General features: G+C 50.8%; 1 protein-coding gene across 1 annotated transcript in view; it reads right to left on the bottom strand.

Annotated features, from left to right (window-relative positions):
- Positions 1-17,569, bottom strand: part of LOC138286710 (unconventional myosin-X-like) — a 483,148-nt gene that overhangs the window by 87,172 nt on the left and 378,407 nt on the right. Inside the window, exons 22-25 of the mRNA XM_069227214.1 lie at positions 16,523-16,629; positions 7,933-8,277; positions 5,785-5,824; positions 1,830-2,654 (exon numbers count right to left, since the gene is read on the bottom strand). Coding sequence (XP_069083315.1) covers positions 1,830-2,654; positions 5,785-5,824; positions 7,933-8,277; positions 16,523-16,629 — 1,317 coding nt within the window. The remainder of the gene's footprint in view (positions 1-1,829; positions 2,655-5,784; positions 5,825-7,932; positions 8,278-16,522; positions 16,630-17,569) is intronic.

The raw sequence follows: 17,569 nt of genomic DNA, 5'->3' as shown, positions 1-17,569 counted from the left end.
AACCAACTCTCTGCCTCGACTGTGGCCCAATCCTAAACTACACCCCACCCCAAACCCTTCCTCCAATAAAACAAACATGACATTTATAGAAGTTCTCAGAATCTTGTTTTTTTTGCAAACGTTTTGCTTTCAATGTGATGGCTTTTCACAGTTAAAATGTACAAATTTTGTAACAATATGCATTTAAATTGTGGCCCAATATCCCTCATTGACAATCCACATCACTAGTCTCACTCACCATCAAGGCAAACCAAGAGGACAGACGTTTCTCTTTTAAATTTTTTTACAATTCTAACTATAATCTATCCATTTGTGACTGTTAAGGCTAACCAGCCATTCCCTGACTTGTTTTAGGGCATAAGTTCCAGCTGGAATGAGGGGTCCGCCTCTGCTACGGGTCATCACCGAGGCGCGCTCCCGGGAGCAGACATCTTTGATTCTGGGCTCATTCTTTCAGGGTGTGTCTCCCGCCAGGCTCCTACAGGGATGACCTCATGGTTCTTTTTTCATGACCATATGTTTTTCTGAGCCCTTCCAGATATGCGACCAATTCCTCATTCAGGCAGAGGCGCTTGTAAGAAGGATACTTTTTTCCTGTGCTATCACATTTTGATTCTGGGCATCATTAGAAGGGTCCATAGTTCCCTCCTCCGCATATTGACCAACATTGGTAATCAGTCATTAATGTCACTTGACTGATAATTCTGCAGAACATTTATTGCTGAGACAGCCAATGAACTCCCAGCCGGACTGATGCCATGGGACGTGTTTAGGGCTACCGGTAACCCTTCTTCTAAATCTGCACTGAAGTCCAGCAGTTAGACTGATACTGACACTCATTGGGGAGCTGGGAGCTCTGCAATGACTCACTCACCATCACTTTGGAAATGGACATGACATAGTTAGCATTGAAAGGCCTAAAGGCTTGAGTGTTAAAGTCCTGAGGGGTCTTGGATGGCATGGGTATACCACACGGAGGTCTCCAGCTGACCATGCCATCAAGGCTCAAACAACACTTCACTGGTGAGGGTCAGCTTGTATCTTCATCTGGAGGGCCATGCCCTGCCAGGTGGGGGGACCACTTTGGGGTGCGCCAAGGTGGATTTCTTATGGTTGATCTTAGTCTGTAATGACTAGGGGAAGTTAAAAGACAATGGAATGGAATGCTATACAGGTACATTGGCAGCAGTGAAAAATAATTCAAGTACTTCCATCCACTTATTCTGTGCTATCCAAGACACCAGACTTCTACACACACCCCTTCTCACTTTGTGTTTGACATCAACGTCTCAATATTAAAATGTATCACCCGGTTCCACATCAGTGGTGGTTCCTCCGGGAGACAGCCCCATCTGAAACACATTCTCTAGAAATTAAGAATCATCCACTTGGTCAGACTTTAGGGGAAGCTCGAAGAAGTTAATCTTAGATTGGCTCTATCTGAAATCACCTTCAGGAAACTTTTGAAGACACATATTTTCTTAGTTGCCACTCTTATTCTGGCCAGGAACCGGCCAGTGTGCCTGTCTAAGCTGGGAGACCCTTGTCGGTAGCCGTGAACTATGCAAAAACACGAGAATAGAATAGAAGTTGGTGCTTCTGACTGACTTGACGGAAGGAAGCAATATCTTGGGTATGGTGTGGTACACAAGTGTAATGAGTCCCACAACACAATGCAACAACACATAGTAACACAACATGTGTAACACAGAACAAAAATGATCTGAAGTAAATCTGACTTTAGAATGAGGCTATGAAATTAAACAAAAATAAAATTACATGTCATAGCCCAACACGGTGTAAAAAGGTAAAGTGTGGCAGCCACTCACCGAGTCCAGGCTGTGTCGATTGCTATCCACGGCTGAGGTTTTGGGTCTGTCCACCAGCTCATCGTCCAGGTGACCATCGGAAGAGCTTGCACCATCACCCAAGCTGGCCAGGGTGTCCTCATAGTCATCGTGGTCATAATCCGACTCGACGTCTGGAGGAAGACTGTAGATGGGCTCCAGCATCTCCTCACCACTACTTAAGGTCTCTGACACCAGGTTGTAGATTCCATCCGAGGCTTCCGAAGCAGCGCTGTAGACATCTTGTCCATCCACCAGGCTCTCTGTGTTTGAGAGTCCTGCCTGCCGGTGGTCCGCCGTGCTGTCCTCGGCCAGCACATCTGGTGGTGGTGGTGGAAATGCAATGTTCATGTAGGTGTCCTCCTCCGAGTAGTTCTCACTGGTTCTGGTGCTGTACTGATCCGAAGGAGCCAGGTTGGTGCCCAGTGTGGCCTCTTCGTCTGCATGGAAGCCTTCATCCTCTTCAGACTCTGCCAGGGGGGCCCGCAGACCGGGGTCCAGGTTGAGTGTTCCCTCATTAGACAGTGAATGCTCCAGCCCATGGACACACTCATCCAGGTTTCCAAAGTCCAAGAGCTCCAGGAACTCCTGAGCGACACGGGAAGCCTCCTTCTCTAAATGTTGGATCTGCTTCTCACGCTGTCGCGACAGCTCATTGCGCAGGTCATCACCAGCCACAGACCCACCGTCCAGCTCCTGCTGGCGTTGCAGCTTCTCGATCTCAAACTCTAGCCGCAGGATTTCACCCATCTGACGCTTCTCCTCCTCCTGCAGAGCGATGTCCTCCTCGCGAGAGCTCAGCTCCTCCTGAAAACCAAGGACAGAGGAAGACAGTGAGAAGCTCTGCCTACAATGGGTGCAGTGCCACAGCCTGGGCCAGTTTATGTGGCTCTGTAGATATGATCTCATCATGGCAATGCCAGCTGTGCCAGCCTGGCCCAGTAGGGCTTACTCTGGTCTTCTGTATCACTTCACCCCCAGTGGACCTTCCCAGCACTCTCAGTCCAGTGGAAGGGGGAGACCACTGAGCTGTCATCAGGCGATGGACTGAGGGGAGGCCAAGGAAGTGCTTTCTGTGCAGTGTATGTTATGGGGGGACGACTAGCCTTAGCTGTGAGTGTATACTAAGACCCCTTACATCAGATCTTTGCTTCCCCCGACACTGTGCAGGTATCGTGTGCAGTCTGACAGAGTGAATGAATGATTAAAGTACTCATTCCCTGACTGGGTGGCTCGCGCTGGGTTTTCTTCTCCTGCCTACGCAGACACCCCTGACTTCAATGTTCTCCAGACAAGAGAAAGGGAGAAAACCTGAGGTCCATCAGCAGTGAGTAGAGGGGCTTACACTGAAAAGGGGCCTCCACTGTGAGAGGGGAGGAGTGGAACCTGAGACCTCGCTTGGCTCTGTAACTTGGGGGTGTCTGTACTCTGGGGCAGGATAAGGTGGGACCAGTGGTTGTAGCATTTATATCACCGACTGGCCTGTGTCTATCAGGAGTTGGCGTGGGCACCTCTGGGCTGGCACTTGTGATCTTTAGAGTCTCACATCTGCATTTTGTACTCTCTGGGGTTCAGCAACAAGCAACTGGGGGAGCCGAGAGTAAAGAGCATTTCAGTCATTAAGAGAGGTTGTCACTACCATTCTTCAATGACGCTGACCAAGTAAAAGGATAATTGGACTTCAGTTTCAGGCTGAAAACAGCAGTCACTCACCAAAGCCCAGCCTGTGGCACTCATTCACATGTGCTTGTTCTCAGGGGGATGATAAAAACAGGCTGTTCCTGCAGGTGGCCCCTCGTCCTCCTCTGGACACACGTCCCTGCCGACTGCCTTCCGAAGGTTTCACTCTGGGAGATCCCCATACTCTGTGGGTGAAGTGCCAGAAACTCCCAGGGCCTGCCTGGCCATACTCTGCCCACTTTCACCACCCACGCCTCCCACCACGAGTGTTGTGTTGGCCGTTTTGCAATAACCACACAAACGTGCATGAGAGAACCTGGTTTTGGTCAGAGCTTAATAACGATGGGCTGGGACTTGACCAGAGTAATCACCAGCGGCTGAGATTAATTCAAGCAGCCCCCCGTACACATGCTTGACTACTTGCTAGCAGCCCCTCGCCTGCCTGCCAGAACTCTCATGAATGAGATATGAAGACCAGGAAGAGAGCCTTTCAATGGAACACAGGAGAGTTGACATTTAAAAGATTTGGTTTGGTTGGCCTGTCAGGGCTCTCGAATGCACACTGGACCTGGTACGCAAGCAGTGGTACTTCGCTTGGTCTGGCGATGAGACTTGTTGCATCAGCACAGATGAACTGTGACTGGGGTCTGCTAGTTGTTCAGCCTCATCGTGGCCACACCCAGGCCCAGGATCTAGCAGGAAACTTCTCTAATGTGACCCAGAAAAGGAAGCCGCTCCACCTCCTAAGGAGAGGAGCAGGTCCCTGACAGGAAGAGGTGGAAGCATGCAGCGGACAGACATCTATGCAAGGGTCACCTCCAGGGGGTGCACCGTCAGGAGCTACAGGGGGCTTCTGTATCCCAGGAGTGTGGAAGCATGGGTCAGCTCAGTGCCGCCCACGTCCCCTCTGCCTCTGTGCAAGAGCAGGCCCTAGATGGATGCCCCGTTGGCTGTGGCCAGTTCTTCTGACTCTACGACTGCATCAAACATCATTTTAAACTTGATGGCTCTCGAGATGATGTGATTCAACCAAACCCAACATCCCAGTCTGAAGGACTGATTGACCCAGAGAGTCCCTGAGGCTCCTTCCAAGGTCTGGTGCAGTCGCCAGCTGCTCCTTGGGCGATGGTCCAATAGCAGCATTACATGTGCACAGGATTAATTTATATAACTGGGGTGATTCGACTCCGTTACTCCTGCTTCTTCTCTCCCTGCAGTCAGTGACACCTGACCCCCAACTACCGGACCCCAGTACTCTCACTCCATGGTTAAGAGTCACAAGTTTTGAGAATTGAGTTGTGACCACCAGAAGTTATCAGCTTCAACTTATGTGAGACTTTAGTTCAGGTGTAGGTTTTAGGTGACCCTACTTCTGGGATTTTTTTGGGGGTTCACAGCCATCTGGACTCAACCTCCTGGATTGTTACAGCTTGCATCTCGACCACCTGAGAATCCCGAGCCGACGTACACATGCGGATGCATGATTCAGGTGTGCTACGGTGGTTCTGCCCTCTGAACTGGTCTGTGACGCTTCTGGGCACGAGGTGAGACAACTCATTGTGCTGCGCCCAGCCTCTTTATTGTTCTTTTGTTTGCTGACTGGTATCCTTCCACAGTTAACTTTTAGGGAACTACTTTTTTCTTTTTTGTTAAGCACGCTGTGAGAGTGAATGTTTTCCCCCGGTAGCTGCGGCCGAACTCTGGCCTGGGCCCCGGTGGCTGCGGCCGAACTCTGGCCTGGGCCCCGGTGGCTGCGGCCGAACTCTGGCCTGGGCCCCGGTGGCTGCGGCCGAACTCTGGCCTGGGCCCCGGAGGCTGGGGCTGAACCCTTCCCTGTGCAGGCAGCTGGGGCTGGACTCTACCCACACCACGGTGCCCGAGGCTCCACTGCATGGTCCAGGTGGGTGGGGTTGGACTCTGCCCAGTCCTACTCTATACTAACAGACGGGTCTAGTGCTTAGAAACACCATTAACAATGCTTAACCCCCCAGCAATCCTGCCCACCGCTGCATCTACCCAGGACTGATTGCACCCCCACAGAATCCCACTGCAGGTGACTCTTCTCCCCAGTACAGCTCGCTGAAGGCCCCCCCATGTTCAGGTCTAAGCGGGTGTCTCTGGTCTGCCCCATTAGGTGGTTTCTGGGCAACAATTCAGAGTGGAAGGCCCAGGTGTTGGTCTCAGACAGATCAAAACATCCCCAAATAACCACAACTGAGAAAATAAGAGTCCTTCGTCTCCGCAGGGCACAACTTACCGAAGCGGCTCGAAGAACTGCCTCCAGGCGCTCGTGCTCCCTGTGAAGAAAGGTTCACACTGATGAATGGGAAACTGAAATACAGAGCTGCGACAGCAGAGACAGCACACCACAGAGAGCTGGGACAGCAGAGACAGAGCACACCACAGCAGAGACAGCACACCACAGAGCTGTGACAGCAGAGACAGAGCACACCACAGACAGAGCTGTAACAGCAGAGACAGCACACCACAGCAGAGACAGCACACCACAGACAGAGCTGTCACAGCAGAGACAGAGCTCACTACAGAGCTGTGACATCAGAGACAGAGCTCACTACAGAGCTGTGACATCAGAGACAGAGCACACCACAGACAGAGCTGTAACAGCAGAGACAGCACACCACAGCAGAGACAGCACACCACAGACAGAGCTGTCACAGCAGAGACAGAGCTCACTACAGAGCTGTGACATCAGAGACAGAGCTCACTACAGAGCTGTGACATCAGAGACAGAGCTCACTACAGAGCTGTGACATCAGAGACAGAGCTCACTACAGAGCTGTGACATCAGAGACAGAGCACACCACAGACAGAGCTGTAACAGCAGAGACAGCACACCACAGCAGAGACAGCACACCACAGACAGAGCTGTCACAGCAGAGACAGAGCTCACTACAGAGCTGTGACATCAGACAGAGCACACCACAGCAGAGACAGCACACCACAGACAGAGCTGTGACAGCAGAGACAGAGCACACCACAGACAGAGCTGTGACAGCAGAGACAGAGCACACCACAGCAGAGACAGAGCACATCACAGACAGAGCTGTGACAGCAGAGACAGAGCACACCACAGCAGAGACAGCACACCACAGACAGAGCTGTGACAGCAGAGACAGAACACACCACAGAGAGGTGGGACAGCCTGATGAGCAGTGGCAGAGCTGTGTGTTTACTGCAGGAGCCTGGGTGCTGTAGGTCAGGGGTGATGAGCAGTGGCAGAGCTGTGTGTTTACTGCAAGAGCCTGGGTGCTGTAGGTCAGGCCTGATGAGCAGTGGCAGAGCTGTGTGTTTACTGCAAGAGCCTGGGTGCTGTAGGTGAGGCCTGATGAGCAGTGGCAGAGCTGCGTGTTTATTGCCTGATGAGCAGTGGCAGAGCTGTATGTTTACTGCAAGAGCCTGGGTGCTGTAGGTCAGGCCTGATGAGCAGTGGCAGAGCTGTGTGTTTACTGCAAGAGCCTGGGTGCCGTAGATGAGGCCTGATGAGCAGTGGCAGAGCTGTGTGTTTACTGCAAGAGCCTGGGTGCTGTAGGTCAGGCCTGATGAGCAATGGTAGAGCTGTGTGTTTACTGCAGGAGCCTGGGTGCTGTAGGTGAGGTCTGATGAGCAGTGGCAGAGCTGTGTGTTTACTGCAAGAGCCTGGGTGCTGTAGGTGAGGCCTGATGAGCAGTGGCAGAGCTGTGTGTTTACTGCAGGAGCCTGGGTGCTGCAGGTCAGGGGTGACGAGCAGTGGCAGAGCTGTGTGTTTACTGCAAGAGCCTGGTGCCTTAGGTGAGGCCTGATGAGCAGTGGTAGAGCTGTGTGTTTACTGCAAGAGCCTGGGTGCTGCAGGTGAGGCCTGATGAGCAGTGGCAGAGCTGTGTGTTTACTGCAAGAGCCTGTGTGCTGCAGGTGAGGCCTGATGAGCAGTAGCAGAGCTGTGTGTTTACTGCAAGAGCCTGGGTGCTGTAGGTGAGGCCTGATGAGCAGTGGTAGAGCTGTGTGTTTACTGCAAGAGCCTGGGTGGTGCAGGTCAGGGGTGATGAGCAGTAGCAGAGCTGTGTGTTTACTGCAAGAGCCTGGGTGCTGCAGGTCAGGGGTGATGAGCAGTGGCAGAGCTGTGTGTTTACTGCAAGAGCCTGGGCGCTGCAGGTCAGGGGTGATGAGCAGTGGCAGAGCTGTGTGTTTACTGCGAGAGCCTGGGTGCTGTAGGTGAGGCCTGATGAGCAGTGGCAGAGCTGTGTGTTTACTGCAAGAGCCTGGGTGCTGCAGGTCAGGGGTGATGAGCAGTTGCAGAGCTGTGTGTTTACTGCAAGATCCTGGGTGCTGTAGGTGAGGCCTGATGAGCAGTGGCAGGTGGGTGTGTGTGTGGGGGGGGGGTTGTGGGGAGGGGGGGGTGGTAACAAACCTGTTCTCTTCTTCCTCCCTCTCTTTCTCTTCCTGTCTCCTCCGCTCTTCCTCTTGTTGCCTTCTCTCTTCATCCACCTTCCTCATTCTCTCTTCTTCCTCTAGCCTCCTTTGCTCCTCTTCTTGGCGCCTGTGCTCCTCTTCTAGGCGCTGTTGCTCTGCTTCTAGGCGCCTCTGCTCCTCCTGCAGCAGCTGCAGGTACATGCGCCGACCCAGCTGCCCTCTCCAGACTCTTTGGAGCAGGCGCACCGCGGCCCGCAGGCGCTGGTAGTAGCGCCGGGACAAGTAGGCCCTGTAGTGCTTCTGGACTGTGATGACACTGTACTGCAACTCCCTGAAGCGCTTCCTGGAGGGAGGTTAGAAAAGAAAGCTTTAGGAAGTGGGTCCTGGCTGGGGGCCAGTGGACTCCCTGGGGGCCAGGGAGCAGGCTAGGCCTTGTCCAACATCAGGCACCCGCTGGACACACATCAGAGTCAGAGAACATGGCTAACGCATCTACCAGAATCAAACAACATGGCTAACACATGTATCAGAATTACCCAACATGGCTTCCTCATCCACCAGCATCAAAAAACATGGCTACCACATGTGCCAGAATCAGTCAACATGGGAACTCGATACACTAGAATCAGAAAACCTAGCTACCACATGTGCCAGAATCAAAGAACATGGCTATCACATGCGGCAGAATCAAACATGGCTACCACATACAGCAGACTCAAAGAACATGGCTAACACATGCCCCAGAATTAATCAACATGGCTATCACATACAGCAGAATAAAAAAAACATGGCTACCATGTGCCACAACCAAACAACCTGGCTAACCCATGCACATGGCTATCACATACAACAGAATCCTATAACATGGCTAACACATGCACCAGAATCACCCACATGGGTACCTGATACATCAGCATCAGAAAATGTGTCTGCTACACAGAACGGAATGAAAGAAAATGGCTCCCCCATGTACCAGAATCAGCCATCACGGCTTACAGGTACACTAAGATCAGAAGACATGACTGCCATGTCTACTGGAATCACTCAACATGGTTTCCTGATACACTAGAATCAGAAAACATGGCTATCACATGTCCCGGAATTACCCAGCATGGGCACCTGATACAGCAGAGTCAGACATGTTGTCACATACACCAGAATCACCCAACATGGCTAATGCATGTACCATAATCACCCAGCATGGGTACCTAATACACTAGAATCAGAAACCAAGGCTGCTACATGCACCAGAATCAAATATAATGGTTTCCAGGTACACTAAAATCAGAAAACATGGCTGCCACATGTACCAGACTTAAACAACATGGATTCTAGGTACACTAGATTCAGAAAACAAGGCTGCCACATTTACTAGACTCAAACAACATGGATTCTAGGTACACTAAAATCAGAAAACATGGCTGCCACATGTACCAGACTCAAACAACATGGCTTCCAGGTACACTAGAATCAGAAAACATGACTGCCACGTGTACTAGAATCAAACATCATGGCTTCCAGGTACACTAGAATCAGAAAACATGACTACCACGTGTACCAGACTCAAACAACATGTCTTCCAGGTACACTAGAATCAGAAAACATGACTGCCATGTGTACCAGAATCAAACATCATGGCTTCCAGGTACACTAGATTCAGAAAACATGGCTGCCACATGTACCAGACTCAAACAACATGGCTTCCAGGTACACTAGAATCAGAAAACATGACTGCCACGTGTACCAGAATCAAACATCATGGCTTCCAGGTACACTAGAATCAGAAATCATGACTACCACGTGTACCCGAATCACCCGACATTGATACCAGATAGACTAGAATCATGAACAATGGCTGCCGCGTACACCAGAATTACCCAGCATTGATACTACTTATAACAATATCAGAAAACATGGCTACAACATGTACAAGAATCACCTAACATAGCTACTTCATACACCAGAACCAGACACATAGGGGTTGCTGTATGTAGCAGAATCGGACAGCATGGCTACCACATAATCAGAAAACATGCCTACCACATATACCAGGATCAGACAACATGACTACTACAGGTCTCAGAGCCACCCAGCATGCATACACCAGAATCAGGCACTGCAGCACACATTCCGTAACAAGACAACATGGCTGTGCTCGAACACCAGAGCCACACAACATGGTCATGTATTTGTCAGGGCATATGACATGCTGGCAGCTTGTACCCTAGACCAGACATCCCAGCCGTCTCATACAGCACAATCTGACAACACTGCTGCAAACACACCAGGATTAGATCTCTCTGGTGCCTGGGCTCCAGCATCAGCCACCACGGCTGCACGTGTGACAGAATTAGACAACATGGTCCCCTCCACACTCAGAATTAAACACGGACGCTGACAATAATCCAGAATTAGACATGATTTCAGGTCATACACCAGACAGCACAGCTATTCTATGATCCATATTCAGACAGGACTGCTGCATATTCCCAACAGGCAGCATGGATACTCTAGGCGCTAAAAACAGACAACATGGGCACCATAGGCGCTAGAATCTGACAGCATGGATACTCCAGGCACTAGAATCGGGCAGCATGGATACCATAGGCGCTGGAACCAGGCAGCATGGATACCCTAGGCACTGGAATCAGAGAGCATTGATACTCCAGGCACTAGAATCAGGCAGCAAGGATACCATAGGCGCTGGAACCAGGCAGCATGGATATCCTAGCAACTGGAATCCGACAGCATGGATACCCTAGGTACTAGATTCAGACAGCATGGATATCGTAGGCACTAGAGTCAGACAGTAGGGATACCCTAGGCACTAGAGTCAGACAGTAGGGATACCCTAGGTACTAGATTCAGACAGCATGGATGTAGGCACTAGAGTCAGACAGCAGGGATACTCCAGGCACTGGAACCGGACTGCATGGACACTTTAGGCACTAGCATCAGACAGCATAGATGCCCCAGGCACTAGAATCAAACAGCATTAGCTGCTCACGATCCAGAATGAGAAAATATGTGCTCTGGAAGAAAAAAAGACGCTGAGCCCTTACTCCAGAGTCACACAAATTGCCTTTCAGCTACTGAAGTAAATGGCCTAAAAAGATCACTTGTGACATGGCTGTTTGGCAGAAATACCACAAAGAAACCAACACCATATGTTGTTCATCATTTCAAACACAGAAGTACAGCAGAGCAATACCACACATATCAGACCTAAACTCAAACGACACATCTCCTATAACACACCAAATTCACATTGCCAACAATTCTTTGAAGGGCAGCACCACAACTTAAACAACCCCAACTTGACATACAATATGACAACCAGCCCCTAGCCAGTGGGCTGTAATGTAAGCCACACAAACCGTACCTGGTCCAGGTGTAAGCATCAAAGGCAGCACCTGTCCAAAGGCAGGCATCACTACAGACACATAATGAAGGCTCACATCCCAAAACACAAGTCCCACGAGCCACAAGAGCCAGCCACTTTCCAAACATCACCACAAACCACAAGAGCCAGCCACTATCCAAACATCACCACAAACCACAAGAGCCAGCCACTATCCAAACATCACCACAAACCACAAGAGCCAGCCACTATCCAAACATCACCACAAACCACAAGAGCCAGCCACTATCCAAACATCACCACAAACCACAAGAGCCGGCCACTATCCAAGCATCACCACAAGAGCCGGCCACTATCCAAGCATCACCACAAACCACAAGAGCCGGCCACTATCCAAGCATCACCACAAACCACAAGAGCCGGCCACTATCCAAGCATCACCACAAACCACAAGAGCCGGCCACTATCCAAGCATCACCACAAACCACAAGAACCAGCCACTATCCAAACATCACCACAAACCACACTAAACTACAAACATCCCCTACCCAAGCACCACCACCAGCTCCGATGCCACCTCAACCACTCTCTATTAAAGGTGAAAGCAAACAATCACTACCCAGTGAAGAATTGAAAACATTTGCCAGGACCTATTCCGGCCAATAGACTCAGGCAGAAGTGTGTTGATGACAACATGTTGACAATGATAGATTGAGGTTCGTAGGACCATTATACTCCTGCAGTGCCCCCACCTGTATAATTAACATTCGTATAATTATTTTCAATCATGCTCATCCATCCTGTCAATAAAGCGACACCTTGGTGTGCATGACTCATTTTAGGTTTTTATCCCCGGTTAGCCTGTGAATATTCACACACACAAAGTACTCCCTGGAGTACGGTGACCCAACCTGGCTTCTAGCAGTCAGGATGAACCAGAGGACGAATCAAGTCACTATTAGAGTGAGTGAGGGTTATTTGTAAAAACCAATTTGTTTTTTTCCCCAAAATCCTTGACACCAACGTACTTATGTGTATAGGCATTGAGTTATTGACAGATATTCATTTGTGTGGTAGGTGAACGCAGTGTCTGCCTCCTGTTGCCACACATTCAAGATGCTCAGAAAGATGTTGGCGTGGCTTACCTTCAGCACTGGAAGAGCCCACACCCAGGTCCGCATCACCAGAAAGTTGGTCCACAATGTCCTCTAAGTAGAAATCAACCGTCAACTGACTATCGGACACCCGACCGTACAGGATTCAGCTGCCACTCCCTCCCACCACACCCACATCACCCCACACCTCAAACACATCCACTGGGTCCTCATCCACAAACGAGCACTCAAACTCCTCACGCACACACTCAAAGCCTTGTACATGACCCCACCTACATATCTCACAACTTGTCAAATTCCACGTACCTACCCAAGATGGCCACTCAACCGTCTCCTACTTGCAGACATCCCCCGCATAGACCGAGCCGAATCTGGAGGCCGGGCCTTCGCCAACCTCGCTCCCCAAGCCTGGAACAACCTGTCCCTCCATCGGAGCCGCCTGCTCAGTTCCTGAATTTCACAAGAAACCGTAGACCCCTGGATACTCTCCCAGGTGACACAAATACCCGTGTCATACTAATACCAAAATAATCAGAGAAAGAGTTTACCACTCCCTGAAAGAAAGGAGTATGTTACAACCACGCTCTAACCAAGATCTAAATGACACCACAAACATCTCCCATCCCAGAGACGCACCTCAGCATGCCACCAGGCAAGCCTGAAACAAACGGTGTTACTGCCAGTCACAGCCAAAGAGACAAACTAGTTCACAGCCCCATCCAAGACCCCAGGTGGGATCTAAACCTAACTGAACGCGCACAATCTAGTACCAGCTCTTTCAATACACCGGACACACACTGCTGATGCACAGCAGAACCAGCCTCTTCCAAGGGGCAGACACCACAAACCACCGTGATCCCAGGAACACAGCATCAAACTGTCTTTATCCAAGGGCCAAAGACCAAAGCAACCAAATCCACCCAGGCACAGAACATCACAGCAATCTGTTCCAGATCCAACCAGGCACAGAACACCACAGCAATCTGTTCCAGATCCAACGAGGCACAGAACACCACAGCAATCTGTTCCAGATCCAACAATGCGCACAGAACACCACAGCAATCTGTTCCAGATCCAATGAGGCACAGAACACCACAGCAATCTGTTCCAGATCCAACAATGCGCACAGAACACCACAGCAATCTGTTCCAGATCCAACCAGGCACAGAACACCACAGCAATCTGTTCCAGATCCAACAATGCGCACAGAACACCACAGCAATCTGTTCCAGATCCAATGAGGCACAGAACACCACAGCAATCTGTTCCAGATCCAACAATGCGCACAGAACACCACAGCAATCTGTTCCAGATCCAACAATGCGCACAGAACACCACAGCAATCTGTTCCAGATCCAACGAGGCGCACAGAACACCACAGCAATCTGTTCCAGATCCAACGAGGCGCACAGAACACCACAGCAATCTGTTCCAGATCCAACGAGGCGCACAACACCACAGCAATCTGTTCCAGATCCAACGAGGCACAGAACACCACAGCAATCTGTTCCAGATCCAACAATGCGCACAGAACACCACAGCAATCTGTTCCAGATCCAATGAGGCGCACAACACCACAGCAATCTGTTCCAGATCCAACGAGGCACAAAACATCACAGCAATCTGTTCCAGATCCAACGAGGCACAGAACACCACAGCAATCTGTTCCAGATCCAACAATGCGCACAGAACACCACAGCAATCTGTTCCAGATCCAATGAGGCACAGAACACCACAGCAATCTGTTCCAGATCCAACGAGGCGCACAGAACACCACAGCAATCTGTTCCAGATCCAACCAGACACAGAACACCACAGCAATCTGTTCCAGATCCAACAATGCGCACAGAACACCACAGCACTGTGTTCCAGATCCAACGAGGCACAGAACACCACAGCAATCTGTTCCAGATCCAACGAGGCGCACAGAACACCACAGCAATCTGTTCCAGATCCAACGAGGCGCACAACACCACAGCAATCTGTTCCAGATCCAACAAGGCGCACAACACCACAGCAATCTCTGTTCTATACATAAAACTTTAAAATATGAAAAACCTACCAAACACAAACTGCAAGCAGACCTCATCATAAAATCAGATAACTCGAGCAGATTGCACACCATCCATCCATCAGGGCTTACACTAAGATGCTGCTGAACACAAACTAATGCTGCAACCTGCTCATTTCACAACCAATAGTTACTTCACAAGTACACTTGAAAACAGCTTCCTCAGGACCCAATCACCATGGAAGCTACCTCTGATCCATAATATTAAAAACCCATCTCCTGTCCAAGGTTAACCATCAAAGCTTAGGGCGTGAGCTAAGTCAGTGACCCACTGTGCCAAGGACCCCTGGGCGTGAGCTCAGTCAGTGACCCACTGTGCCAAGGACCAGTAGGCGGGAGTTCAGTCAATGACCCACTGTGCCATGTACCCGTGGGTGTGAGCTCAAAGCCAATCCCTCACTGTGCCAAGGACCCCTGGGCGTGAGCTCACAGTCAATCACCCACTGTGCCATGTACCCCAAAGAAGTGAGCTCAGTCCATGACCCACTTTGCCAAGGACCCCTGGATGTGAGCTCAGTCAATGACCCGCTGTGCCATGTATCCTGGGGCATGAGCTCAGTCAATCATCCACTGTGCCATGTACCCCGGGGTGTGAGCTCACGGTCAATGACACCACTGTGCCATGTACCCCGTGGCGTGAGCTCACAGTCAAGCACCCACTGTGCAATGTACCCCTGGGCGTGAGCTCACAGTCATTCACCCACTGTGTTATGTACCCTGGGGCGTGAGCTCAGTCAATCTCCCACTGTGCCACTTACCCCAGGGCGTGATCTCACAGTCAATGACCCAATGTGTCGTGTACCCCTGGGCGTGAGCTCACAGTCAATCACCCACAGTGCCATGTGTCCTGGAGCGTGAGCTCAGTAAATGACCTGCTGTGCCATGTACCCCGGGGTGTGAGCTCAGTCAATGACCCACTAAGCCATGGACCCCTGGGCATGAGCTCTGTCAATGACCCACTGTGCCATGTACCCTGGTTGCGTGAGCTCAGTCAATGACCCACTGTGCCATGTAACCTAGGGGTGTGAGCTCAGTCACTGACCCACTGTGCCATGCACCCCAGGGCGTGACCTCAGTCAATCACCCACTGTGCCAAGGAGCCCTGGGTGTGCGCTTAGTCAATCACCCACTGTGCTATGTACCACAGGACATGAGCTTACAGTCAGTCACCCCCTGTGCCATGCACCCGTGGGCGTGAGCTCAGTTAATGAGCCACTGTGTCATCTACCCCTGGGCGCCACTGTGTCATGTACCCCTGGGCGTGAGCTCAGTCAATGACCTATCATGTCATGTACCCCGGGGTGGGAACTCAGTCAATGACCCGCTAAGTCAGGGACCCCTGGGCATGAGTTCAGTCAATGACCCACTGTGTCATGTACCCCATGGGTGTGAGCTTACAGTCAGTCACCCACTGTGCTATATACCCTAGGGCGTGAGCTCACAGGCAATGACCCGCTGTGCTATATACCCTAGGGCGTGAGCTCACAGTCAATGACCCGCTGTGCCATGTACCCTAGGAAGTGAGCTCAGTCAATGACCCACTGTGCCATGTACCCTAGAACGTGAGCTCAGTCAATGACCCACTGTGCCATGTACCCTAGGGCATGAACTCACAGTCAATGACCCACTGTGCCATGTATTCTGCGGCGTGAGCTCAGTCAGTGACCCAGTGTGCCATGTACCCTGGAGCGTGAGCAGAGTCAATGACCCAGTGTGCCATATAACCTAGGGCGTGAGCTCACATTCAGTGACCCGCTGTATCATGTACCCCCATCTGTTTCAATGGTCTCAATCCACCTGTCCCTATGGTCTCATGCCCACCAGTCTCTATAGCCTAGCAGGTGTTCCCAGGATCACCTACCTCTATAGTTTCACACCCACCTGTCTCTATGGTCTCACACCCACCTGTCTCAGTGGCCTCACACCTTATGGTCTCACGCCCATCTGTCTTTATGATCTCACACTCACCTGTCTCTATAGCCCAGCACGTGGTCTCACACCCACCTGCCACTACAGTCTCACGCCTCATGGTCTCACCCACCTGTCTCTATAGCCCAGCACGTGGGCTCGAATAACCATAGCTGCTTTTCGGAGTTTTTCTTCCCGGTTCTTCTCCAGCTTCTGCTCCAGCTCCTCCTTCAGGAAGACCTGAGAGAGACAAGGATTGGAAGAAAGTGTGTGAAAACCTGGTGTCTTCCAACAGTGAGACCCCTGCCAAGAGAATCAATACTTTCACACGTGGATCAGACCCCACCATGAACCCTTTAGAGTGCTTGGATTTCCACACATCAATTATTAGGACTACCCATGTGCCCTTTCCAAGAGAGTCAATACTTTCACATGTGCATCAGACCACTCATGAACCTGTTAGAAAGTTGATACTCCCACACGTGCATCAGTTGGCCCACCCATGAACCTGTTAGAGTGTCGATACTACCACACATCCATGAGTGGACCCACCTATGAACCTGTTGGAGTGTTGATACTTCCACACCTAACACTGGAACTACCCTTATACCCTTCCCAGTAGGTACCCCGGGGTGTGAGCTCCCCATGTGCAACGGTGGGACCACCCATGCACCCTTTTCAGTAGAGTATTAATATTTCAACACATGCATCAGTGAACCACCCTTATACTCTTTCCAGTAGTGTCTCAATACTTCCACACGTGCATCAGTGGGACAACACTTGTACCCTTTCCAGTAGAGAGCCAATACTTCCACACATGCATCAGTGGGGCAACTTTGTACCCTTCCCAGTAGTGAGTCAAAACTTCCACACAAACAGTGGGACCACCCTTGTACCCTTTCCAGTAGAGAGTCAAAACTTCCACACGTGCATCAGTGGGACCACCCTTGTACCCTGTCCAGTAGAGCATCAATACTTCCACACATGCATCAGTGGGACCACCCTTGTACCCTCTCCAGTAGAGAGTCAATAGTCCCACATGTGCATCAGTGGGACCACCCTTGTACCCTATCCAGTAGAGCATTAATACTTCCACATGTCCTACAGAGGGACCGCCCTTGTTCCCTTCCTGGTAGAGAGTCAATACTCCCACATGTGCATCAGTGGAACCAGCCCTGTA

This window comes from Pleurodeles waltl, chromosome 3_2 (genome assembly GCF_031143425.1).
Source record: "Pleurodeles waltl isolate 20211129_DDA chromosome 3_2, aPleWal1.hap1.20221129, whole genome shotgun sequence".
In the NCBI taxonomy this organism is placed as follows: domain Eukaryota; kingdom Metazoa; phylum Chordata; class Amphibia; order Caudata; family Salamandridae; genus Pleurodeles; species Pleurodeles waltl.
Note: the sequence above shows the minus strand (reverse complement) of the source record. Positions and strands in the feature narration are given on the sequence as shown.